Source organism: Marmota marmota, unplaced genomic scaffold (assembly GCF_001458135.2).
Source record: "Marmota marmota marmota unplaced genomic scaffold, marMar, whole genome shotgun sequence".
Lineage (NCBI taxonomy): Eukaryota > Metazoa > Chordata > Mammalia > Rodentia > Sciuridae > Marmota > Marmota marmota.
This window is the reverse complement of record NW_025999891.1, coordinates 3,992,141-4,019,266: the sequence shown is the minus strand read 5'-3', so window position 1 is coordinate 4,019,266 and position 27,126 is coordinate 3,992,141. Positions and strand designations below refer to the sequence as shown.

The 27,126-nt window shown below is 48.4% G+C and overlaps 1 protein-coding gene across 24 annotated transcripts in view; it reads right to left on the bottom strand.

Annotated features, from left to right (window-relative positions):
- Myo18a (myosin XVIIIA) overlaps positions 1–27,126 on the bottom strand; it is a 94,806-nt gene that overhangs the window by 44,430 nt on the left and 23,250 nt on the right. For 11 of the 24 annotated variants that reach the window (XM_048793717.1, XM_048793737.1, XM_048793730.1 and 8 more), the window contains exons 3-8: positions 3,706–3,849; positions 1,765–1,852; positions 1,448–1,554; positions 1,166–1,342; positions 599–812; positions 227–369 (exon numbers count right to left, since the gene is read on the bottom strand). In XM_048793717.1, coding sequence (XP_048649674.1) covers positions 227–369; positions 599–812; positions 1,166–1,342; positions 1,448–1,554; positions 1,765–1,852; positions 3,706–3,849 — 873 coding nt within the window. Of the gene's footprint in view, positions 1–226; positions 370–598; positions 813–1,165; positions 1,343–1,447; positions 1,555–1,764; positions 1,853–3,705; positions 3,850–5,071; positions 5,150–6,960; positions 7,669–10,079; positions 10,140–12,692; positions 12,809–18,342; positions 18,460–27,126 lie in introns of those variants that run through there. The other 13 variants (XM_048793759.1, XM_048793761.1, XM_015501069.2 and 10 more) reach the window with 6 other exon arrangements.

Sequence of the window (27,126 nt, the reverse complement as noted above, 5' to 3'; positions counted from 1 at the left end):
CCCTGAGCATGGATCTCACATAGTGGGCACAGCCCCAGGATCAAGAGGGATAAGGAAATTGGGCAGGAGGCCTAGAGGGCAGCACAGACCAGCCCTTCTTGTGCCAGGTCCATTTAATTGGGACTAAATCCCAGGAAAGTGAGGCACTGGAGAGAGAATGATTTCTAGGACATGAAACTAGCAGCCCATTTCCCACTACCCTAAGGCCTGGGCAGCACCCCCTCACCTGAATGGAGGCTGAGGCCACCTGGCCAGCTTGGTCAAAGTCCAGGGAGAGGATCTGGGAGAAGCGGGTGGCATTGCCATTCATGATGGTGGGGCTGTTCCCAAAGGCTTCCAGGAGGGTGTATAGGGCCTGCCACTTCTCAACTGCAGAACACAGGCCCAGGGGACATCAGGAAAGCCAGGGACAGCTTTCCCCCAGCTGTGGGCTCCAGAGGCATGAAGGCTTGGGGCTACTCAGACCAGAACTGCCCAGGGACAGAAGGGTTTCAAGGGGATAGAGAAGCCAGGGAGAAAAAGAGCTGCAACTTAGGAGTATCCTCCCTCCTGACCCCCTTCCTCATCCATTCTGCTTTCCCAGCTGTTCCTGCCTCACCGGAAAACACCTTGTTCCCGCTGGTGCCTGTGATGGTGGCTAGGTACTGCACCAGGTGCTGGCAGCTGGTGGTCTTGCCACTGCCACTGCTGCCCAGGAGGATGATAGACTGGTCCTGACGGCTCATCAGCATTGCCCTGTATGCTGTCTGGGCCACAGCATAGATGTGGGGTGCCATGTCCTCCCGCCGGCACCCCTTGAACATGTGCATCACCTTGATAAGGAGAAATATGGAGGGAAGGGGTAGGCTCTTAGCTGGTTCCACCTGGACACCCCTCACCCCCAGGTCTACATTTTTTCTGAATTTTCACTCCAGGGGTACCCAGGGACTGTGAGGCCAAGGGTATGCATGGAAATGTAGATACTAGTCAAGTCCTAGACTGCATTAAAGTCTGCAGGAGATCCTTCTGCCCCACCCTTTGAAATAACTCCTCTTCCCAAGGTCAACCATGAGTGGACAGGAGCCCAGTGGACACTAAAGGGATAGGGCAGAGAGCAAGGGGAAGTGGAGTGGATGATGGGTGAGTAGGTCCACAAGTCAGCACAGTAGCCTGGAAGGAGTGGCACCTTCTCTGAGTATACGGCAGGAGCCCCACGGGGGCTGAGAACCAGCAGGCTGGGGCCAGCATAGGTGTGCAGCAGGCTAGCGCCATAGCGCTGGCGCAGCGTGTGTAGGACGCTAGACTCGTTGAGGTACACCAGCGAGGCCAGATCTTCCAGACGGTCGCAGGAGGGAGCATTAGCCTGCATGGAACAGGATAGGCAGGTGGGCAATGAAGAAGCAAATCCTGGCTCCACCATAAAGGACAGGCCTGTCCTGTCCTGCCCATTGCCTTCCCTCCTTCAAACCTTCTCTACGTCATCCTCATCCACATCCAGGATGGCTCCATCATGGTCTAGCTTCACACGCACCTTCCCCTCAGGTAAACTGAGCTCCTCCGACTTGAGCTGACTGGCTGCAGAAAAGGCACAGACAGTTGATCATGGGCCTGGGAAGCTTCTGCTACCCTATTTGGCTTCTTCTAGGTCCTCCCCTCCTCCCCTTGGGTCATTAGCCTCTCCTTGCTCACCCCTGCCCCCCAGCCCTTACCAGACCCAGAGATATACCTGCTTCCAGCCCTACGCCCAAAGAGTCCCAGATCTGTACCCAACCTCTTGAGACTCACCCAGAGAGAAGCCATCCTTATGGACCAGCCACACCTTCTCTGTCTCATACCAGGCTTCCTCAGCTGCAATCTGCTCTTCTGTTTTGGCCTATCAGAGGGAGGGGAAGAACAAATAGTCAGACCCTGCTCTGGAAGACAGGCAAGGACAACAGGAGAGGGGAGGCAAGTAAGGGAAAGGGCTTCGAGATGAGCCACTGGGCAAGGAGAAAAGTTAGGTGGCAGATGCAGAATAAAGGGACATCAAAGGTGTCAGAGAAGGAGGATGGGGAAGCCAGTTTGTGGTGGATCTGAGGAACCTTAAGGATAAGGACGTCAAAGCTAGGGACCATACCAGCACTGAGGATGTGGAAGTACAGGGCACAAAGGGAATGCCCAGGAAAGCAGCCGCCCTCTGCCCCTCCTCCCTGCCAAGCCTGTGAAATCAGTATCCTGAGTCCAAGACCTAAACTTTGGGCCACATCCAAGCCAAGCCAAGTGAGAGGCCTCTTTCACCATGCTAAGAAAGGCCATTTCTCCAGGCCTGGGGGGAAAAAAAAAAGTGTCCTCCTAGGACTTTATAGTACAGAATGTAGGTGGGTCCTGAGCTCTGACCTCAGACCTGAGGATGCTACTATCTGGGCAAGGGGACAGTGCCCGGGGGGTACATGCCAGTCTCTCTGTTCCTCCTCCTTGTTATGGTCAGCAAAGTCCCCTGCTCGGAAGGCAGCAGTTGACAGATCTAGTCAACACATTAATGCGCCACAAGGGCATAAGGCAGCTTGACCAGAAATGGGGGTAGGCGGCATGGCACTTCTTCATCTAACTCAGGAAGGCACTCCCATGCCACACAGGTGGACACAGGAATGGGTGCGAAGGGGCTGGGTGCCCAAGGTGGCCCAAAATGGTCACCAACAAGAAACAGGCATTCATAGGCACTGTTAGGATATAGGCAATCAAACCTGGTGTCTCCTAAGAAGTACATTTGAGTTTGGAAGCAATGGTGCCTGGGGGAGCAGGGATAACAGGAAAGGAGTGCAGGGGCCACAGCCTGTCAGGTTCTTTTGTCATGTGTAGACAAAATGGCAGCCAAGTCACTAAGTGGCCCCTACAACAGGGCTAGCCACCCTTAGGGTCAGCCCTTTGGGGAGCACTGGCTAGGAAGAACAATTAGTCACCAAAAAGACTCTCACTCTAGAAGTCTCATATTCCTTATGAGACCCAAGAATGAGGCATAGACAGTACTTTGTGATAATGATTTCCTGGGTGAGGGATCAGGAAAAGATAAGAATACATAACAAGAGGGACTTATGTTCTTTGTCACATTTCTTAGAGTTGAAAGAAAAGGAGATCTGGGTCCTACTGATAAACCCCTCTGGTGCAGATGGCCCTTTCCCCAGCTATGAAGAGGACTGGACCAGGGGAATTATCCTTTAATAGGATAATCGCTATGAGGTTGCCAGTGTTTTGATTTGTTAAAGTGAGGGCATTTTAAAAGGCTATTTTTAATATTTTAAGATAAACAAATTTATTTTAAAAATCACTACAATGTTTGTTTTTTTTCCATATCACGTGAGACAGGTGAAACCTTTGTCTTGAATAGGCATGTTCTATAGGCCAGGTGTAGAGAAGGACATCCAAAGGCCACCACCTGTCACTCACTCTTTCAGAGCTGATCTCACATTGGCCAGGAGGTGGAGACAAAGGCTGTCTCATCTTCAGGTGCCAGCCAGGGAGAGAGAGAATCAGATTTTTTGACTCCAGGGAGTGGGTTAAAATACATAAAATTCAACTGGCCTTGGGCTCCAATGGTTAAAGATTGTGTGCCACAGAGGCCAAACATTCAGTGATGCACCCCAAGGGTCTAGTGCAGAGCTATGCCATCTCTGCTCCTGGCACTGCCTCCCCAGGGGCAACCCCTGACCCCAACACAGGGTGGGAGCCTGGAGGGGAAAGAGGCCTTACGCTCCAGCATGAGGCCCGAGCACAGACGCCAGCCCAGGCACAGGCCAGAGGTGGTAGGTGATCACTGGAGGACGCGGAGAACTTCTGAGGGGGATAGGAGCACCCTACCTGGCTGTGGGCAGGAGAGGCAGCTTCAGGGTCCAGCTAGCGGGAGCAAGCAAAAAAGAGAGAGAAAAGAAGGGTGAAGACAAGCAGACCACTGGCATGTCCCCTTAGCAAGACCTGTGGGCCAATAGACTAGCAGTCTCCAGCTGCCAAGATACAGTGACTGTCAGGGGAGCATGTCACCAGGACTCAGAAGGTGGCCTGGGCAGAAGAACTGCACAGTCCAGGAGAGGCCAGACCAGGAAAGTAAAGAGACAGTTGTTATCATCAGACCCCTCAGAGGAGAGATTCATGTGAGACAGTCCCCATGGCTGGGCAGGAGTCTGCCACTCTGCCTTTGGCCAATTTCTCCTGGGTTGGCCATCCAACCAGCCTGAATTAGGCTCCCTTTTCTGTGTATCTGCCAGGTCAGGCCATCTCACCCAACCCAGATTCTGGGCCCCTTGGAAGCCTCCCACCTTATCTTTAGGGCATTCCTCAGCCCAGCTCCTCTATGGCCACCAATCAGCACAGAGTTGTCCCCTCACCTGGAAACACACACCTAAGGGGGTGCTACTCCCCATGTGAGGGCTGTCACTACTATATCCAGAACCAGGCCACCACTAGCTCAATTCTAGGGCCCCTTCCTCAAGCCCTCTGTACCACTCCTGCTACTCTCAGGCAGGCAAACTGACCCCATGACAAGTGGAGGATCACTCTATACAGGTCTAATCTAGAGGCCATCAGCCACCTGCCTAAGAGCCAGAACACTGTGGGCAGACTCTAGGGACAGCCTTGTCCTTTCTGTCTCTGTCTTGTTACTTAAAGCCCTCAAAGGCCTTTCTGACATGAAAGGAAGACAGCCAGCCTGGGATGTAGCCTGTTAGAAATGGGTAAGAGTTAAAGAGACACCCCCCCCCCCCCGGGTATGTCGAACTAGGGAATCAAAAATGGAGAACATGCCAGACTCTCCACCTTTGCTACCCACCAGGCCCTGGCACCAAGGCATTTCGCCAAGACAGGAGAACAGGGCCAGAGAAGGGAACTGGACTCTCAGCCAAAAAGGGCCCCTTCCCATATGTACAATTGTCCCTAGAGGGACAATTCTCCATAGAGCCCTTGTCTCATTTCTTTAAGCAGAGAGCCAGTGTGAGGGTCTATGGACCACCATGGAGTCTCCTTTCCATAGTCAGGCACTCCTACACACAAACAGTCTGGCTGCCAGCCTCAGAAAGAGGAGGGCCAGGGACTGGGGGCCCACACACAAGAGAGGTGGCATTACAGAAGCAGTGAAGATCCTCTCAAGCCGCTGGTGGGCTTCCTCCGCAGGGCTCAGCTGGACCTCAGGGGCGGTTCCTGTCTAAAGGTTAAACCACTATTAGTCCTGGCCCAGGGAACGGTGGAGTCAACACATGCCAAGCTCCCAGCCCAGAAAGCCACTGGGACTCGATGGGAAAGTAGAGGAGGGCCAGGGAGACAAGCTAGGTGCCAATTTGAGTTTTTAAACCAGCAGATGAGAATAAAAGAACAAGTGCCTGGGAGAGCTGGGTTTTTTTCCCTACCATCCTAACCATTACAAGCACCAAATGGCCCTATTATGCCATTTGTCCTTCTGGCCTATGTCCCAGACCAAGGTAACAGGTGTCCACTGTCCTGGTCAGGACATGTCTTAAGCCCCAACTCCACCCTAGTAAGAGGGGAGGGCAGTAGCTCAGGACAGGCACGTGATATTCCTGGCTACTTATAGGTGCTCCCAAAACTGAAGTTGAGCTCCTGCCCTGCCCATTAAGCCAGAATGCTCCTGCCAACCCCTCCCTGTATGCCAGGAATCACCATAGAGCAGGCCAGGAGGGTGGGGAGAGCTGTAGCTGGCCTTTTTTCTAAGTACTGCAGTGCCCAGGGAGAATGGAGAGCGAGGCACCTTCCAGAACCCTGGCTCCCAGAAGGAAACAGAGAACAAGGGCCTCCAGGACCCTCAGGCTCTGTCCCTAGCATCCTCCTGGCCCCTCTCTTTCTAGCTACATAGAGCCTATGAAAGCACAGGAAGTGAAGGAAAAACCTGATGTCTCCCCACTCCTTACATACCCCAGAAACCTCAGCAGGGTCTAGAAAATGAAGAACCTTAAAAAGAATGGTCTCCAACTCAAGGACCAGCCAAGCAGCCACCACCTTCCTCAGGGAAGGGCTGGAGTGGTCATCCTTAGTCTTCCCCCTGCCTCTCAGTCTCCCACCCAGAGGACACTTTCTGGGAAGATGGAGTAGCCCCAGACCCAAAGAGCTTACTCTGCCCATTTGCCGCCCAGGCATAGGGCTCCTTCAGGGTCCTGATGCCAGTGGGGATGTGAGGCAAGGTCTGAAGAAGGCAGAGATGACATTAATAACAACTATCATTAGCATCACTGTCTACACTACCATTTATGGATCCTCCATGCTAAAGACCTGGCTTGGCACATTACCTGCATCATTTCTAATCTTCACAGCAGTCCTTCAAAGCATTACCCTTTATTTGTAATTCCAAAATCCACAAAACAGAAGATTTTCCTCAACTATTTTGATGGTAAAACCTGTTGATCTTCTGTTCTCCCTCAGTACAGATATTCATGGATTTGCTCTGGGAACAGCTAAATGTTTGCTGCTTATTATGTATACTGTATGACACGGTAAAATATAAAATTTACTAATAGCCAAAATACTTCTGGCTCCCAGGGCTTTGGAGAAGGGATTGTGGACCTGAATTACCCCACTTGACAGAGGCTAAGAGATGGTCCAATGAGGACAAATGGCTGGGAGTGTAAGCTGACTTGAGAAAATACTGTGTTTTTATGAGGCACTGATCTGCTAAGAATCTGACCCTCAGTTTGAGATCTGGGGCCTCAAGCTGGCACCATGTAGCTGGGGACCAGGCCCAACTCCCATGGCAAGGCCACAGCATGCATGCTGGTTAGCAGATCCCATTCCAGCCACAGGGACAGAGCCCAGACCCAACCCAGGGTTCTGGCATTCAGTTAAGGAAAGCCACACAGCCATGCAGCCCCTGCCATGGACGCATGACCCTGGGCCAGCATCTGTCATGTGGGACGTCGTGAGGCTTGCGGAAGCTGGATGTGAGGGTAGCTGACCCTCAGGCGAGAGTGGCAAGGGGAATAGGAGGTTAGTGTCACACTCAAGTACCTCCTGCTGCACACCAGAGCCTGGTGACTTGGACTGCTGCTCTCCTGTGAGGTTTGACTTCGGGCCAACAGAGCCTGGGTCCGCCACCTCTCTTGGCGGGGCCGGGGAACACTGCTTCTCTGGGGTTTCAGGCTTGGCTACCTTCTCTGGGGAGTCCATGAGGTATGGGGAGCCTGGTTTCCCCAAGGAGCCTGGCTCCTGGCTGGAGGGCTTCTCCCCCTTCCCGGGAGACTGCTTGCTACGGGGCTTGTGGTCCTTGCCTCGGCCCCGAGACATCAGGCCCCGCAGGCCTGCTGAGAGCTCATCCTTAGCTGCCTCCTTCTTTGCTTCAGGCTTTGGTGGAGTAGGGGGAGGAGGAGGTGGAGGAGGCGGTGGTGGCTTGGGACTAGAGGCTGCCTTTTCTCCCTTCTTGCCTCTAGCTGGGTGCTCAGGGGACTTGGTCCCTCGGCCTGGAGGCTCCTTGGAACTCACAGGCTCCTCACCAGGCAGCACCTTGCTCACCACCTTCCTCACCGCATTCGCCACTCGTTTCCGGGACAGGCCCTGAGTCTCCTCGTTAGGGCCCTCTGTTGAGGCAGCCCCCAGACCATTCATGGCGAGTGAGGGTGCAGGGCTCTTGGTTCTGTGGGAAGTCTCTGAAGGTACTGGGCTGGTAGCAGGCTGAGGACTCCTAGGTGGACCACCACTGTCCTTGGAACTGCCCTCTAGCTATAGTCACATAAATATAGGTACACATCAGCATCAACCCTGCATTCCCGCCCACCCCATGAAAAGGAAGTAAGAGGGTGTCATCTCACCCACCAGACAACACAAAGCTCCAAGAGGCTATCTGGGGAGTCCTCTCTGTATCTTCCAGATAGGACAACTGCATCTAAGAGTTTGGCTTCTCTTTCCCACAAAGCTCAAGCAGATATTGTGATCACTTGGTATCTATACCCAGACTGAGCAAGGAACTGGAAGATGCCAGTATAGAGGGCCTAGAGACCCATGGATACCCCAGAGTTACTGGCTTTATGTTAGGATGGCAATCAAGCCCCAAGTCAACTAAATCCTACTCCCTCACAGCTCATGCACAGTAGAGATGGGGTGTGGAGAGGTCAAATAGCCACGTCCAACCACTAATTCTCCATCTAACTCCAGAGCTTCCTACATTTATAGTCCCTACTCCTTTTGTCACCCAGTTTTCTAGGCAGTCAAACCCAGAGCGTGCCCATTCTGAAGAAAGCAAGAGACAGGTGTTCTTCATGGCTCCAAGGCATGCCAAGCCTTCTCCCCCCAGCTCCTCAGGCCTGCAGCCACTGTCTACCCTTCACCTACATTCTCAAGGGCTGCAGAGTTCCAGTGCTGGTCCTGGAAGCTTCCGCTTCCTCCTGCTTTCTGCCAGTCTCTTTTCAGTTTCTCTCTTGCACATCTCTCAAGGGTTTGGAAACCTTCTAGTTCCCAGAGAACATGTATGGAATGATGGGAGGAAGAGGTAGCAGCTGAAGCCCACAAACAGTTAAGCACTTAAGTGGTCACAGCTCCACTCTACCATGGAATGGGCCCTGGCTCAGCCAGCCTCCCAGCCTCTGGGAACCCAAGAGCTCCACGTGGGGCACCCACCCTTCCCCCACACTCTTCTGGGAACTGTCTGAAATTACAAGAGACTGCCACTGGGAGGGCCACACTGGCTAATGGTAGGGCAGGGTTTCCTGCAAAGTCAGACACATTGCCTGGGGGAAGCAAGGTCAACCAGGGGTCTCCTCTCTGGTCAGGCAGTGCCTTGCCAGTAACTAAGCTGTGATCAAGTCTGCATTCCCCGCACACCAGGACCTTAGCACTGGGCTTTATGAAGGTCTAGCTGTCATGCCTATTTGCATGTAGGAAGATGCTCACAGAGTGACAGACCTGGGAGGTGCTGCCTCTGCTTGCCACCTGGAGTGGTTGCCCCAGCTCCTGAGCAGAGCTGAGGCAAGGGACTTAGTCCAGGCCTTAGTTATAGGGAGGCTCTGCTGCAGGACTGGAGGAGTGTTTAAAGGTGGCTCTTCTTCAACCTCTCAGTCCAAGAATGTTCAATGGCTTGCCAGGGCACTGCGGAGCTGGCAGTGGCCCTAACTGCTGAGTCCTATTCCCTCTCCCTCCCTCTTCTGGTTTTCCTTCCAAACCCCCTAACCAAAGATGATGACAATAACATGATAGAATTGCTAACACACAGTACTTCTGTATGCCAGGCACTCTTCTCAGCACTTTATATGTAATTTTTGCAAAAAAGAAATCTGAGCTACTATGAGCCTCCTCCTTTATGTATCTCAAACACACCCCTTTGAAATCAAAGGCTGGCCTTGCATGACTGTTTACAGATCCAGAGGAAGCCACCATGCCTGGCTAATCAAATCATCCAAGGAAGTAGGGATAACTGGGACAGCCACCATCTGGGGTAATGAACCATGGATCTGATTTGTGATCTAGCCTGCCCCAGAGCCCTGAACACCTCTGTCCCAACTACCTACAGCTCTCTCCTAACTACACATCCTTGGGCCTGGCCTTTCTCCTTCTAAGAAGAGGACTGCTTTATTTAGGGTCTCTATCCCAGGGTGGTGGGGGCAGGGGGCAGCTATAACCAGCCTCCAGGTTGCCTGCACTGGGCAGCTGACAGGGTCCTGGAAGGGACAGCAGCAGCTGCAGTGAAATCCCTCTGTGCCCTTGTGTTGTGCTGCCCAGAGCAGGCTGAGGAGTCTGAACAGCTGAGCTTGAACTCAGTGTTCCCCAACCTGAGAGTGTGCCCACCTAAGCCCCTCCATTCCCAAAGGGTTCAGGAAACCAGAACTAAACGGCAGTCAACTAAGGAGGTCTAGGGGAAGTTAGAGGATAGCCCCCAAAGTATCTTGGCTTTCCCACCTTTCTCACACCCCAGGCTAGCATGGCACACACTGCCTTTTCTTCCTCTTTACCAGCATTCCCTCTAGTCATGTCACATGGAAGAGGACCCTGTGTACCTCCTTACTCCTTGGAAATTGCTTCACAGGCTAATCTCAGACTGATGGGGGACAGAGGTAAGGCCAACCCACCTGAACGGAAGCACACACACACACACACACACACACATACACATTTTTCGGGGACCTCAAAGAAGCACTTACAGCCCCTTCCTCCTTGCCAGGAGGGCCAGGTTTGGGCAGAGTTTTGTCCTCCTCTTTAACCTGAGGGATTAGACAAAGAAGTCATTGGCAGGTCAGGACCAAAAGATGCAGTACTAAATGGCCAGGCCTCTCTCTTCTAAGAGGCAGAGCTCCTTTGTTTACAGCAGTACTGGGGCCAGGGACCAGGCAAAAGATTTCCTTTCCTCTAATCAAAATTGCCCAGGGGGCTGGGGCTGTGGCTCAGTGGTAGAGCGTTTGCCTCGCACATGCGAGACACTGGGTTTGATCCTCAGGACCACATAAAAATAAATGAATAAAATAAAGTTTTTTTAAAAAAAAATTGCTCAGGGACAACTTCAAGAATGAAGAGTCTTTGTGGAGGCAAAAGTCCAGTATCCTGATGCTTAGTGACTAAGCCACTGTGCCTAAAGGGGCTGTCTAAAGAGGTCCATCTACATGTGACATTATGGCCTTGGCTACACTTGGTACATAGAAAGATCCAGCTAATTCAACTCATGCTAAACTACAGGTCATTCCCAGTTCAGACAAGAAGTGGTTTGAACAAAAGGCCCCTGATCTAGTGACTGAGGAGGAGGAAATAACCCTAGTGTGGGGTGCCTGTTGGCTCACAGAATTCAGTGTAAGTGAATGGGTGGTCCCCACCAGGGAGGCTCTGGCTTGCTTCTAGGTCTTGTGTCATTTTCCCCTTGCTCATAACCTAGTGCCCTCCCAGCCGGACCGCTGAGATCAGACTGCAAGCAGGCTTTCATTTTTGTGTGTGGTGCTGGGGAATCAAACCCAGGGCCTTGTGCATACAAGGCAAGCACTCTACCAACTGAGCTATATCACCAGCCCCCGAGACCATAGCAGGAAGTAGGGCAGATATTTTTCAGAAGGACAGATATTTTCCAATCTCATGGTCACAAAACTGCCAGCCATGCAACTAAGGGAAGGAATCCCAAGGTTAGGGGCAGGGTATAGAGGAAGGAAGATGCCTGAGCTCTGGACTCTCTGGCCATCCATCTATGCTAGAACCAGAGAGCTGGCTGGCTCCAGTCAAATGGGAGACACAGTGTCAGGGGCAACAGCAGACACCATAACTCTGGGGGAAAGGGACAGGCAATGTGGAAGCTCTGAAAATTCTTTCAATTCACCAACTCAAAATGGACTCCAAGGCGACAGGCCCTAAGTTTGGGAGCGCCTTCTCCTCTCCTACCTCACAACATCTCCCTCCCTTCTCAGGTCACCTAGGCCTGTTACCAGCCCCACCCCACCCTCAGCATGCCTTTCTTGAGGGTAGGAGCCTGGGAAGAAATCCTTGATTCCTAATGGAAAAGATACTTAGAAACATCCAGAATCAATTATCTACTTGGGGGGGATTCTGTTTTTAACTAGGGTCCATGGTAAATTTTGAGCTCCAATTAGCAGTGCCTGGGGCACTAGCAAGCCTGATGGCTGCTTCAGCTTCAAAGCTGCATCTTGTCCACAGAGCTATGTTCAATGGGCTCAAGCTTCAAAGTTAGTTCACATTACCATGGACAGAGGGAAAAGGCAAATATTCATCAGAGAGACCACATTGCTTTAGAAACTGGGGTTGATGCAGTTAAAGGGAAGGAAGGGTGGTGAGGGAATAAAGAAGAGTAACTAGGTCTGCACCTCCGGCTCCGCACCAAGGGCCACTGCCCCCCACCCCACCCAAACCCAGGGATCACACCGTGCATTAACCCCCCCCCATACACACACACACACACACACACACANGAACGGAAGCACACACACACACACACACACACACAGGTTAGAGGACAGCAAGTGTTCTCAAAACACAGACACACTCGTTACTGCACACAGTGCTGTTAGCTCAGGTTCAGGCATGGCCCAGATTCCAAGTTCACTCCACGTCCTTCACCAGCTCCAAATATGTCCTCCCTCTTGCGGGTTGAGTTTAGGACCCCAAACATCCTGCCCAAGGTGAGGCACTGGAGAGAACACTGGTTGCCCCCCAAAGTGTCTGGGACACTGGGCCCAGATCTGAGCTCAGTTCTGTATTTAGCCTCTGGCTGACTCACTGCCCCCTCCCCCTCCCAAAAGGCTCTGGCTGCTACTGTAGGTCATTGCCCAGCTGGGGACTGTGCACACACACAAAGGCACGCCCAGGTCTGCAGCAGCCGCAGCCTGAATCACTCTCTGGACCAGGCGCCAAGGAGCCTGCCTCCCTCTCAGCCCCTTTCTTCTCCTACCCACCTCAGCCCCAGACTCAGAGAGACCCAGTTCCAGAGGCCTTGGTGCCAAGCCTTTCCACAGCAGCTTAAGGCGTGTGGGCCATGAGAGCAGCAAGCTGGTGGAGGGACATGGAAGGGCTAATTTGGAGGGGTACCAGTGGGACAAAAGGCAGCTCAGCTTACCCAGGGGAGGAGCATGACTCAGCGCAGGAGCCCCGTCAAGACAGGAGAAAGTTCATCAGCCCCCAGCCCCAGCCTTACTCCCCACACCCCCAAATGCACAATCCATCCCTAGCTTCCAAAGCTCCCTCTTCTACAAGCCAGTCTCCTGCCTGCAGACACACCATGCTGAACACATAAGCGTAAACAAAGATTTTGAAACGAGACTTTCCTTTTGCTCCCAGAAGGCGAACCTTGATGAAAAGGCCATGGTCAGAGAAGAAATGGGGGCAGGGTCTCTCAGGGACTTGGAGTCTTCTTAAAGGCCAGGACCTGCTGGGACAAGCACTGTGGGCAACAAGAGGTAAGGAAGGATGGAGAGGAGGAGGAATTACAAAATTCAAAAGATCATAGAAGGAGTAAGAAATAAACTGTTAGAGGAAAGTGAGGGCAAGGTGGGTTCAGAACAAAGAACCTCCCACTGTTGGAAGCTGTGTGCCCTCGAGTAAAGCCACTTCACTTCTCTGGGCCTCTCTGGAGAATTAGGGGCTGGACTAGTCTAAATAACGGCTAAAGTCTTTTCTAGGTCTGGCACCCTAGCAGTATGGATGCAGAGAGTCACTCAAGCCCTTATACTTGTGTGTGTGTTATGGGGAGGGGAGTAAAGAAGCTGTCCAAAACCCCAACAACTCTGCCTTTCACCTACACCCCACAATTGCCTGCCAAGGCCAAGAGGCCTGGGGAACCGTAAACCTGCCTCATCTAAGGCTTAAGAACCACATCTAGCCCTTAGAAAATCAGCAGTCAGAGTCTGAATCGGTTCAATTCAATGGAGTTTAACTTGTTTCATCTTTACAACTATTTATAATGAACAAGTCGTTAAAAATTGGAGAATTTTTTGTTTTTAATTTTTTTCATGCTGGAATTGAACCCAGGACCTCACACATGCTAGGCAAGTGCTCTAGCAGTGAGCTATATCCCCAACCCTGAATTATTTTGAAATGGCTTCACCGACTACTGTCTTACTATTCAGTTAATATGCTGGAGACTTTAAGCTAATTTAATTGGCTCATTTGTTCCTTGATCTCTTGTTCAAGTCTTCCTATTTGTCTAGGAGGTCCCATCCAGCTCAGAAAGACACAGACCATTGACATCTGGTCTGTTCCTCTATCTACATCAGCTGTTCCTCATAAGCATCACTCTGAATCCAAGTGTGGGGATCTCCCCAAAGGAAATGCTCTCGGGCTCTTGTGCAGAACTGTCTGGACATTTTCCCTCTCTTCCTTATCACTGGCTTTTAACTAAGCCTTGCTTAGAATCTCTTCATACACTAAGGAACAGGTAAAGAACTCAGGCCCCAAAGGTGGTGGCAATGTCTCTGTTATAGTGGCCCCCAGAGCTGGGAACTAATGGCCCCTTGGAGCAAGTGTGCCCACAGCCAAAGTCTCTCTTCCCTGACCTGTTCCCTCTCTAGAGATTTCAGCCACTTCCTACAACAACATTATTTTCTGAATATGGAACACCTACAACGATGTGAGCCCTGCAAAAGATAGTTAACATAGATTTTCTAGTAAGAATCTTACAACAATCTCATGACATGGGAATTATTATTATTCCCATTTTACTGATGAGGAAAAGAATTCCAGAAGAGAATCTGTGGCAAAGCAAGTGGTAGAACTTGGATTTGAACCCAAATTGGCCTGATTCCAAGAACCTGTGCTGCTTCCTTGGTGGCCCACTTTTTCTGGTATATTAGGCAGGCACCAGAGGGACTAAATCACTGTTAGTAGCCAAATCTGGTGGATACACTCCATCAGTGCTGAGGTCCTGGAGATCCAGGTCAAACCAAAGCATAGGTCGATAGAGCAATGCTCACTGATGCTCAACTTTTTCAAATGTTGTTTCTGGATTTGCAAAGAGAAATCCCATCATGACCCATGACCCTGTCACTGTAAGAGGCTCTGGCCACCTCCTCCCTCTGTGGCAATTCTCGTCTCTTCCGTTGAGACAAGGGAAGAGAAACCAACACTCACTGAATACTTATTATGAGCCAGGCACAGGGGTAGGCACTTTATACTTTCCTCTCATTAAATCCTCACAACCACCTACTTTTTAGATAAGGAAACAGGGTAAGTTGCCAAGAGCCCCACAACTAATAAGTATCAATGCACAACACAGATGGGTCTTGATGAGCTGTTTGGGTGACGTCATTCCTGAACTGATTTCCTCATAGATAGGACTCTGCAAGCACTTGTCAAATGTTTGCAGCACGCTAGAGCTGGAACAGGCACTCTGCCCAAACTTCTTATTCCCACCTAGTCTCTTCCCTCAGAGAATATTTCAGTGATGTGGTATAAACAAGGGAGTTGTAATCTCTAAATTTAGCAACAACAAATAGATAGTAAACTCAATGCCATGGGATTAGGGGGAGGTGACAGCTCTTTGTGAAACAACAATAGCAACAAAATTTGTCATCCTCTGGCCTAGTCATCCCTTCTTCAGGAATGTATGTATGTCCAATGAACCGACCTAAAGAGAACGAGAAAACCCACAAACCCACACAAATATTTTTGTAGATGCATTCTCTATATATAGACAACTCCAAATTGGAAACAACCCAAGTGCCTAAAATCAGGGAATGGTTAGGTAAACTATAGAGCTTCAGTCCAACATATTGCTATATTGCCATTTCCACGGACAGATATGTGGACAATGCACCATATGGAAAACTCCATATAGAATAACATCAATCAAAAAAACTAGGGCTGGGGCTGTAGCTCAGTGGTAGAGCACTTTCCTCGCATGTGTGAGGCACTGGGTTCAATCCTCAGCACAACATAAAAATAAAGAAAGAAAGATATTGTGTCCATCTACAACTAAAAAATTTTGAAAAAAATTAGAACCTAAATAGTATGCAAATGGTGATCATAATAAGCTTGTAAATTGTGTGAATTGGACACAATAGTGACTTGGTATTTATTATTTTTTACTATAAAAATGGCTAAATAGTCAGCAAAAAGAAAAAAAGAAAGAAAGAAAGAAGAAGCAAAGGAGATAATAGCTAGATGCATTTGTTCTCAAAGAGGAGAACTCCAAGAAATGTGCTGAGAGACCATCTACTCTTCGCCCCAGAAGGGGTCTGTCACTCAGAAAGCAGGGCCAGGCTACTCTCTTACACTCCACCACAGAAACTTTCCCTTAACTTGCCATACTCTGAGCCTCTCCGGGAGGAAATAGGGGCACAAATGACCCCAGAGAATAATTCCACCCACTGGGTAGCCCCATAGGTCTGGAATGCACAGCAGGACAGATGCATCAAGGCCTAAGGGTCCAAGTCCAACATCTTCATACTGTGAACCCTCAAGAGTGGCAGGAAAAGCCAGGCACAGTGGCACCCACCTATAATCCCAGCAACTCAGGAGACTGAGGCAGGAGGATCATAAATTCAAGGCCAGCCTGGGCAATTTAGCAGATCTTGTATCAAAATAAAAAATAAAAAGGGCTGGGGATGTAGCTCAGTGGTAGAATGCTTGCCTAGCAGGCACCAGACACTGGTTCAATCCCCAGTACTGGGGGGAAAAAAAAAAGAGTGTCAGGTAACCCTGAGAGATAATCTAGGGGGAGCCAAGAAAGAGCCTATTGCCAGGGTCACTATTTAGCCTCTCCCCTTCTGCCAACTGGCAACACTCTGGACCTCTCACCCTGAGGAGGAAAGAAACACAGCATTCTCCCGTTCCCTCTTTCCACTCCCATTCTAAGACACAGAGGGCAGCTCTCAGGCGGTCTCTCCCTGCCAGTCTTGACCTAGCCCTGACTTATCTAAGGAATGGGAGGTGGGCAGGTGGGGACAAATGAAAGAGAAGTGAAGAAATAATAGCAATACATAGCAATAACAGCTCAGTTCATCTTTTAAAAACATTTTTTAGTTGCAGATTGACACAATACCTTTATTTTATTTATTTGTTTTTATGTGGTGCTAAGGATTGAATCCAGTGCCTCACACACGCTAGGCAAGTACTTTACTACTGAGCCACAACCCCAGCCCTTCCCTTGGGGCCCAAGGCATGGTAGGCAAGTGCTCTACCACTAAGCTACACCCCGAGCCCTGACAATTTCCCTTTTTTGAGGATTTTATGATGTACCAAGCTCTCTGCATGCATTATCCCATTTGATGCTCATGACATCCCTCTGAAATATTGAGCTACTCCAATTTTAGCACACCAGTAGAAGTTCCACTTTACAATTGAGCAAAAGAAGGCTGGCTCAGAAAGTCAAGTGACTAGCCTAAGGCCTCATGGCAGCAAGTGGCAGATCCAGGACTCAAGCCCAGGTCTGTCCTCTGGCAAGAGTCTCTAAGGCTCACTCTAAAGGAAGGAGGCCAGCCCTGTTCCCACCTCCCTTGTTCATCTGCACTGTGCTCCTTCCACACATCAGTTGCCAGAGCAGCAGCTTGGATAGAAAGCAAGAGTTTCCATATATGGCCTGCCCCTCCCTCCACCCATAACCTGAACATGCTTTACACAGAGTTGCTTGAAAGGAGAGGAAGCTCTGCAGAGAGTGAATTAAAGACCATGCTTCTAGCTACAGGAGAAGGAGAAAAAGAGCTTGGCAGTGACACCCTGGCCCTTTTGGTCCAGCCTGTAGCCAGAGCCCTTCCCCTCCCCACGGCAGAACAGAAAGCAACCCAGTGCCCTCGGTCACTACCAGCCAGCCCAGCTTGGAGGAAGCAGGTGCACTGGAATGGCTTCCTGCTGCCACTGCAGTTGCAGAAGGGCCGGGGTTTCCTCCTCCAACGGCTGGCTGGGCCTACTAGAGGCCTCCTTCCTTGGGATGTTCACTGCCCCTCTGTAGGGCACTTTGCCATCTACCTGGCCATCATTGTGTGTGGCCCTGAATCTGTGATGAACCTGGTGTTGGTAACCCTGGGGGTGCAGGGTGGGATGGGTAGTAAGCTAGACCAGGAAGCATCAATCTTTCAGGGCAAAGAGCTCTCCCAGGCCTCACTCCTACCCTGCCCATACACACCTCAACACTAGTGCCAATTTGGGGGCTAGAGTGGAGCAGTACCTGGGCATAAAAAGATACAAATGCTCATGGGCACATCTCAGGCTCCTCCGCCTTGGGCCAGCCCACACACTGCCCACTGCTGACTCAACTGGAAACCTTACCCTCTGTGGCTGGGAGGGGGACAAGACGGACTGGGAGGCATCTATGTCTCTTCTCACTTGCTTTTTAAAGGAACTTACTTCTCTGAAGTAATCTGTGCTAAAAAGGAGACTTATAAACAGTCATGGCATCCCCAATATGCCATTTGTGCCCCTTCTAAGTGTCCTAGGCATGGGCAATGGAGGAGGCCATGCTGGGTCCCCTTTTGAGACAGTAAGAAGGAGGATCCCTGACAACTTCAATCCCGCCTCAATCCCCTCTCCTCTGTCTAGCCAGGACAAAGAGGGGTCAGTGGGCCACATGGACAACCCAAAGCAGGGACAAGACCTCCAAAGGCCTGGGATTGCTGGGGTCCCGAGGAATGAGGCATGCAAAGCTGTAATGGTTTGTGGGGAAGGCATGTCATAGCTTATGGGATAGCAGATGCAGTCCCAGGAAACTGAGGTTTAGAAGACAGTACCCCCCCAAAGCTCCCAAAGTCATGATTCGGGCCCAGGATATCCCTAAACTATGAGAGGTTTTGACGCTGCCAGAAATGGGTAATACCCTTCCTACCAAGAGGTTAAGAGAAGAGCCCCAAAGCAGCCCCACCCCTTCCTCCCCACCTACTTCAGCCACATCTGGAGAAATAAGAAAAGGCCCCTCCTTTCCTAACTGAGAAAACAGCATGAGGAGCCTGGGACATTTCTGGGTGGGGGGGTCAGAGGGACACTCACCCGCATGGCCTGGCCTGGAGCAGCCCAGAGCAAGGAGTCTCCTCTCGCTGCTGCTCAGTTAGTGGCTCAAAATAGCACGGGCTGCAGCCCCGCCCCTGTTCTCCTCCCTCTCCCAGGCCCCTCCCGCCGCAGCTGCCCAACCCAGGCCCAGCCAGTGGAGAAAGCAGAGCCCAGAGGACTGCGGGTACCAGGTATGCGGGTAGCGGAGCGAGAGGACGATGCAGCCTAGGTGGAGGAGGAGGCTCTTAAAGTAAGGTTAAGTGGTGGAGGGCAGGCAGTGTTGGAGGGGCAAGAGACAGGGAAGGTGGCACTTTCCTTCTGAAACACACTCAGACTCTCGGACAGCTGAGCTGATATGATCCCTAAAAATAGCAGAGGAATTTGAGACCTGCAGCCCCCGGCCCCACAGGCAGAGATTAAGATAAGCACATGCGCATTCACATACGCACACACACCCCAGCATGCATGAATACACACTCCCGGTGCAGTGTTTTTGAGAATGCACAAATCATAGGCCTACCCCTGCTATCTAATTACTGCGGCAGAGGCCAAGACAGCCACTAACATCCCATCCACCACAACACACAGGGCCCAGTATATACTGTGCCCAAACAGCAGCCAACAGCAGTCCTATGAAGTCCAGCAGGATCCACAAGACCAGTCTGAAGCCCACTGTCACTGTCTCACTGTAATAAACATGCAGGGACATGCAAGGAATCAATCACTCTCCCTCTGTCTATATACCTCTGCACGCACAGCCAGGGGCTGTGCGGAAGGTGGTGTGGGTGGGGCGAGTGGGTGGGCCTAAGCCTTGCAGACAGAGGAAACTGTGGTTATCTGGCCAATGAGCAGCGGCTGCCAGTGAAGAGCAAGTGTTCCCCAGGAGAAATCCTGGCCTGACTCTAGTTAGCACCACAGGATGCCCAGATCAGGGATGGGGATCCCCAAGAGGCTGAAATGGTTATAGGGAGTAGGATGGGAAGGAGCCAAAAGACAGGGCCTGTGTGTCTCAGAAGCTGTCAGCTTTGCAGAAAAAAAAGTAAAAGTGATTGCCTCCCTCTTCCTCTCCAGAAGAAAAAGAAAGAGGGAAAGAGGGGGGAGAGGGAGAGGGGCAGGTGGTGCTAGGAAGCACTGGGACAGAGCTGTTGCCTAACCAGACTGGCAGGAACTCAGGCTTGTCACCTCTGGCCAATCCAAAGAGCCAGTGGGTCCTGTAACTAGTATTACTTTCTTCAGGAAAACTTATTGGTAAGCACTACTCTGGAGGACCAAAACTCAGCTCTCCTCCTACCTACCTACCAGACACTGTACAAGTTTCCTAGTCACACTATCGTGCACACCTGCTTGTTCCTCTGCTTTCCAGGGAGGTTCTCTGGTCCTTTGAGGGCATGTGTCGTGTCATAGGTTTCTGCACCCCCATAGCCCACATAGCACAATGTTGCAAATCACAACTGCTCACTGAAAGACCCTGAGGAGCCTGAAATACTGATACCTGGATCCCATCCTTACCCTCCCATTTTCTGATTTAATTGATCTGGGAGGAAGGCCTAGACACTGTAATTTTTTTGTTTGTTTGTTTGTTTTTGTACCAGGGATTGAACTCAGGGGCACTCAACCACTGTGCCACATCCCTAGCCCTACTTTGTATTTTATTTAGAGACAGGGTCTCATTGAGTTGCTTAGGGCCTCACTAAGTTGCTGAGGTTGGCTTTGAACTTGTGATCCTCTTGTCTCAGCCTCCCGAGCCGCTGGAATTACAGGTGTGTACCACCGTGCCCGCTGGCACTATGATTTTTTAAAACTTCCCGGGTGACTCTTATTTGCAGCCAAGGCTGAAAACTGTTTCCTAACAAAGATGTTCCCCTTTGTTAAATGAATGAATGAATGAATGAGTTAGCCATTTGACCATAGGCAGATGATTTAAATCTCCCTCATCTATAAAATAAGGACCTTGCCTATATTGACACTTACCCAGTTAATATGAGACAGGTATGGAATGGATGTAAAAGAGCTTTGCTTCTCAAAGTGTGGTCCCCATAACAGCAGCATGAGCACTACTTGGGGACTTGTTAGAAATACAAATTCTGCCCCTGTGATGGCAGTGGTGTGTGCCTGTAATCTCAGCAACTGGGGAGAATGAGGCAGGAGGATGCAAGTTCAAGGCTCCACTTGTCAACTTAAGCAGGACCTTGTCACAAAATGAAAAAAAATGGCTGGGGTTGTAGCTCAATGGCAGAGTACCCATGGATTCAATCCCCAGTACCAATAAATAAATAAATAGATAGATAGATAGATAGATAGATAGATAGATAGATAGATAAAAGAAAAATGCAAATTCTGGGACCTCACCCCAGACCTACTGAATCAAGAACTCAATATAGGACCCAGCATCCTTAACCAAGCTTCCAGTTGATTCTAATGCACGTTAAATTCTGAGAATCACTGATTTGACAGAAGTTATTTTGAAGGTAAAACCTTCAAAGCCAGACTTCCTGGTTCAATCTTGGCTCTTCCATGTAGTAAACTATACAACTTAACTTCTCTGTGGATCAATTTCTTTGCCTGTAAAATGGGGAAAATAATGGTACCTACCACATAGGGCTATTTTAGGGGGTAAAAGAATTAGTGCATACAACGTTCTAAAAACATTGCCCAGCACATTAGCTTTCATTAAATTTTAACTATTATTTTCTGTCTAGATCATTAAGGGGAGTAAAAAAAGGCATCAAAGAAAAATTTCCAGGTAACTGAAGCCTACTCCTTTTAAAGGACCAAATATTTTCTATTTTAAGTGTCTTTCTAAATCTATCATTATTTACAATCATAAAAATAATAAACTTTGGTGTGTGCTTGAGTTTGGTACTGGGAATTGAATCCAGGGCCTCACACATGTTCACAGGCTATGTAAGCACTCTGTCTCTTAGCTACAAGGAGCTGGCATTACAGGCATGCACCACCATGCCCAATTTAGGAAACACTCATTAATACTCCTTACTTTCTTCATTAAAACACACTGAACGTGGGCTGGGGTTGTGGATCAGTGGTAGAGTGTTGGCCTAGCATGCATGAGGCACTGGGTTTGATCCTCAGCACCACATAAAAATAAAATAAAGATATTGTGTCCACCAAAAAAAAAAACACTAAAAAAAAGAAAAATAAATATTAAAAAAAAAAAAAAAATGCTAAACTTAACTCAAAGGTCTCAAACTCTGCCCTCACTGTGACGACTCCTGACTTCCCAGCCTGGCTACAACCCATGGCTTGTGCCCCTCTAATGCTGCAGGCTCTCCTGGAGGGCACCAGCTGTTTCCAAGGCTTGGTGGCCAAATTGAAGCCTCTGATATGCTTATATGTGGAAATCCAGGCACCCTTTGTAGCTGTATATTTGCTTTTTAGATCTTTTCTTCCCTACACTCTATGACATCAAGCCATCCTCTGTCACTCACCTGATAGTGTGCCTGTGTCCAGCAGTCTCAGTTCCTTCTAATGTGCTATTTCTGCCAAAGGCTAAAAAGGCAAATAACCAGGCCTGATAAAAGAGTGTCCAAAACAGAAAAAAATGGATGCCAGAGAAACTGCAGGTTCTCCTGCAAGTGAAGGGCCTTTCACACAAGGACTTAGTACCCTCCACTGTGTTTGCTTGAGGGCCTTCTACGCCCACTGCCATTCAGCAGTGCTCTCGAAATGACTGAGGTGACACTTGATCTGCAGTCTCTTCTGAGTTACTATCATGCCTCTTTTTCTATTCGGATGACTAACTCCTGTCAATTTGGTTTCTGGAACATTTGGTTAGTGTGTATGTAGGGGGATCATCTCAAATCAGCTTCATTTCCCCCTAGTGAAAAAGGCAGGGTCTTCTGTCAGAAGGCGTAAGTCCTGGCAGCCCACTCTCCTTCCCACCCAGCCGCAACCAGTCCCTCTGATGCCCCAAGAGGGCACTGTCTCAGTGTGGCCCATGACTTCAATAAACTTAAGAATGGCTCTGGGGACATTCAGGCTCTCAGGCCTCTTCACCTGTCTCCAAGGACAGACATCATAATCTGAATCCCCCTCAGCACTTCACCTTCTTTACTCTCCTGACTCTCACTCTTTTGCCCTCTCTCAGGCAGATCTCCATGCATTCCCTGCCTGCACCTTCCCCAGAGCCTGTCCTCTACCATTGCCTCCACCATGCTCAACCTTCCCCATTCCTAAAGGTCCATCTTCTTATGAAGCTCACCTGAAACTCAAGACCCACCAAGAAGTGTAGTACAAAGAGCAGGGAACCAGCAGTTGTGTTCAACAGGGACTGAATCCCAGCTTGGCTTCTTTCTTGCTGTTTGACCTAAGGAAAGGTTGCTCTACTTCTTAAGAGTCTCCATTAAAAAAAAAAAAAAAAAAACTTTAAAATAATACAATACTATAGCCAGGCACAGTGATGTGCACCTGTAATCCCAGCAACTCAGGAGGCTAAGGCAGGAGTTTGAGGACAGCCTTGGCAACTTAAGGAGACCTTATCTCTAAATGAAGAGTAAAAAGGATAAGGAGTATAGCCCAGTGGCAAAGCATCTTTGCGTTCAGTCCCCAGCACTAGAAAACATAACAACAACAACAACAATAATAATATTGCTGCTTTATGGGGTTGTTGTAAGAAGAGAAAGAATATTATGTAATCTTAGGCTTGGCAAATTGTGGAGAGTGACTAAATGATTAATACCATTAAATTGTCATTAAAAACCACAACACTCACTGTTTATACTTAAACACATCACACACATGGTAGTTCTTAATTACATAAAGTGTGGTACTAATATATACAGTGGAGTATTGCTATACGGAATAGAGTCTTAGGTCAGCATGTAAGGCAAAAATAGAGTATAGTCAAAAACTCCTGAAAATCCACTAAATTGCTCAGAGAGTATAGTACACATGGCTTTGTACATGCATGGTCTCCCTTTATCCACAGTTTCACTTTTTGTGGTTTCAGTTACCTGGGGTCAGTAATACTCTAGGAATATTCAATAGAAAATTCTGGAAATAAACAATTCATAAGTTTTAAATAGAACACAGTTCTGAGCAACATGATGAAATCTGCACCATCCTACTCTGTCCCACCTAGGATGTGAATCATCCTTTTGTCCGTATATCCACGCTGCATATGCTACACACCATTAGTTGTTTTGTAGCTGTCTTGGTTATCAGATGAGTATTACAGTATCACAGTGCTTATGTTCAAGGAACCCTTATTCTACTTAATAATGGTCCCAAGGAACAGCAGTAGGGATGGTAGCAACTCAGGTATGCCAAAGAGAAGCTACACAGTGCTTCCTTTAAGAAAAACAGTGAGGGCTGGGGATATAGCTCAGTTGGTGGAGTGCTTGCCTCACATGCACAAAGCCCTGGGTTCAATCCCTAGCACCACAAAAAAAAAAAAAAAGAAAGAAAGAAAAAGAAAAATAGTGAAATTTTAAGAGAGAAGACATTTATATAAATTTTACTACAATATATTGTTGTAATTGTTATGTTTTATTATCTATTATTGCTAATTTCTTACTGTGCCTAATTTATAAATTAAACTTTACTATAGGCATGTATACAGGAAAAAAAAAAAAAACAAAACAGTACATCTAGGATTTTGTACCAGCCATTCTTTCAGGCATCCACTGTGGGCACTAGAATGTATCCCCTGTGGATAAATGGGGAGGACTCCTATGCTTTTTTTTTTTTTTTTAAGATGTTGATAGACCTTTATTTTATTCATTTATTTAAATGTGGTGCTGAGAATTGAACCCAGTGCCTCATACATGCTAGGCAAGCACTCTACCACTGAGCCACAGTGCCAGCCCTCTATGCTGTTTATATAATACGTATCTGCATGAAAGCATAATGTATAGTCATGTATAACATTTATAATGAAAATATACAAAATAACTATTTTTACAATTTTTGGCTACAATAATATAGCTTCTTAAGCAAATATATAGTTGAATCTATTGAAGTTTATTATGCATATGCCAGGACTACAGAGCATAAACCAATGCTCTGAGTTGTAATCAATTCCTCCCTACAAGAACCATTTTCTATTTTCTTTCTATCCTATCCCATTCCCCAGCACTAAGCACACAGTAGGTATTTAACAAAAATCCTCTGGATTCACCCAGCTGATCTGAAAGGTGCACACATAATGAGGCAGGTAGAACAGAATGGGGAGAAGGGGATACCTTTACAGGGTGACAACTACAATTACTGTAACAACTTCAATTACTCTGCTCTCCCCCACTTGCAGTATGGTTGAGTGAAAAGTCATTGGCATGCAGAAAGGCTAAGCAGAGCGAGGGCAGGCCAGACAGGAGACTGTGAGGGTAGAGGAAGCATTCACTAACTCAACTAGCAATGGCTGTAGTACCCTGAGGTGAACACTGTGGGGAAGCACAATGCTTGCTCTTTAGTCTCCCCACAACTACACTGTGAGCTTCCTGAGACAGAGGTTGTATGTGTCATTATAACCCCTGCACCCACCTAGTTCTGGGCTCTGCTCAGAGATGACTCTGGATACAAAAGTGAGTAAAATGAGATGAAACAGACTTGGTTCCAGAGGAGATAGCAAATGTACTTCAATAGTTAGAATACAGAGAACATGCTTAATGCTCCAATGGGGGCCTGGATAATGTGTAGGACACATAAAGGAAAACACAAGAGACAAAGCTGGGAAGGTAGGCAGGGCCCATCAAGGAGCCAAGTGCTGTTGTTCCTGCAGTTCTTTCTGCAGCCTGCTATACATTTGTCCATCCTCTGATAACAGCACCCCAGTTTTCCTCTGAGGACTTACCCCAACATATGATTTGGGCCTGGCCAGTAAGAGAATCTATATTCCCAGACTACAGGGTTGGTTCATGAGTGAACCGATCAGTATCAATGACCTATAATAAAACTTTTGGACTACTGAATCACACTTCTTTTCCTACAAGACTTGAACCTAGGGCTGAGTTATCTTGCCATTACTTGTCTGAAGACTAATTCAGCCTAGATGAGCTGAAAGAGAGAAAATAGACCTGGGTCCTGGTCATGATGTTTAAGTTTCCCGATAAGGCTGAGCCTGTAGCCAGTTCTACCTCTGGACTTTTCAGACACTTGAGCCCATATCTTTTTAAGCCAGTTGAGCTGGGCTGTCAAACCTGCAACTGAAACAGGTGTATCCAAGACAAAAGCAAGGTAAGCAGTCTAAGGGGGGGAAATAAAAAAAAAAAAAGGCACATGCTGAGCACACTGGCCAGAAGATAGACACAGTGTTGCTTACTTTTCCTGACAAAACCTAGAGAGAGAATTATTAAAAGGAAAATTGTGGACAAAGAAATTGCAGTTTACAGAGGTTACATAATTGCTTATGATCACACAGATAGTGATTGGTAGAGCCAGGATTTGGATTCAAGTCATTCAGACACTGAAAACCTGCCCCTTCAATGCTATTCCCTGCCTGTAAACAATGGAGTCATGGTAGATTTCTGGAGACTGAGGGGGCATGACTGAACCTGTGCTTTAGGAATGCTGATCTAACAGAAGGGTGGAGGGAAAGAAAGGAGGCTAGAAGCTGAAGGACCATGAGAAAAGCAAGGTAATAGCCAGATGAAGGATAAGAGGGTCTGTCTAGGGTTCCGGCAGGCGATGGCAAAGAGGGGTTCATGCAAGAGAAACGATCTTCTAGATGAGGTGGCCATTGGGGGAGGAGGGGAAATGGGCACAAGAGGATGGGAAGAGGGGGCTGGAGTTGTAGCTCAGCAGTAGAGCACTTGCCTAGCACATATGAGGCACTGGGTTTGATCCTCAGCACCATAAAAAATAAATAAATAAAATAAAGGTATTGTGTTCCTCTACAAGTGTGTGTGTGTGTGTGTGTGTATATATATATATATATATATATATATATATATATATATATATATTCAAAGACACCAAGATTTCAAAGTTGGGAGTCTGATAGGACAATGTGGCACCACTATGCAAAATAGGGATGTTAGATGGAGGCTGGCTTAGCAGGAAAGAGTTTGGAAAACACTGAGACCAAAGTTCTATTTAATATCTTAACAACAACAACAAAAAATTTTCCATTTATTCTCTAATTCCCCTATAAATCAAAACTCCTTAAAAAAAATTCTACCAACACTGTCCCCATAATGGATACCAATTGCAAATACTTGTATTACTAATGTGTCATGTATAAAATGTCACTAATGGGGGGTTGGGGTTGTGGCTCAGTGATAGAGCACTTGCCTAGCATGTGTGAGACACTGGGTTCAATTCTCAGCACCTTATATAAAAAATAAAACAAAGTCCATCGACAACTAACAAAACATTAAAAAAAAAAAAGTCACTAATGGAACTCTTTATTTACAGAAGCTGCAGGCAGTCTTTTCAAGCACTCAGCCCTCAGGCCTGAGAAGGGTCGCCTACAGCACTTATGCTTCCTGGGTAGGAGGGTACCAGCTGCCATGGTGACAGGTGCACCCCCTCAGATGGCCACTTCAGAAGTTCCTCAGCATAGTACTAGAGGGCAGTTCCTTAAATGCCAGTTCAGGAGAGACTTCCCTTTCTCGGGAGAAATTATCCTAATTCCTCTGTGGGGGTGGGACGGGCGGGGATGAGGATGTAGACAGAGATTGGCATCCCTCTGAAGGGCCGAAATTAAAAAAAGAAAAAGAAAATCAGCTAGGCAACATGACCAGTTAATTACGAAGTGGAAGAAAGCAAATCCCCTTGAAGAAGACTAAGGAAGACTTAAAGGGGATGGAGGGGAGGTGTTGAGAAGAA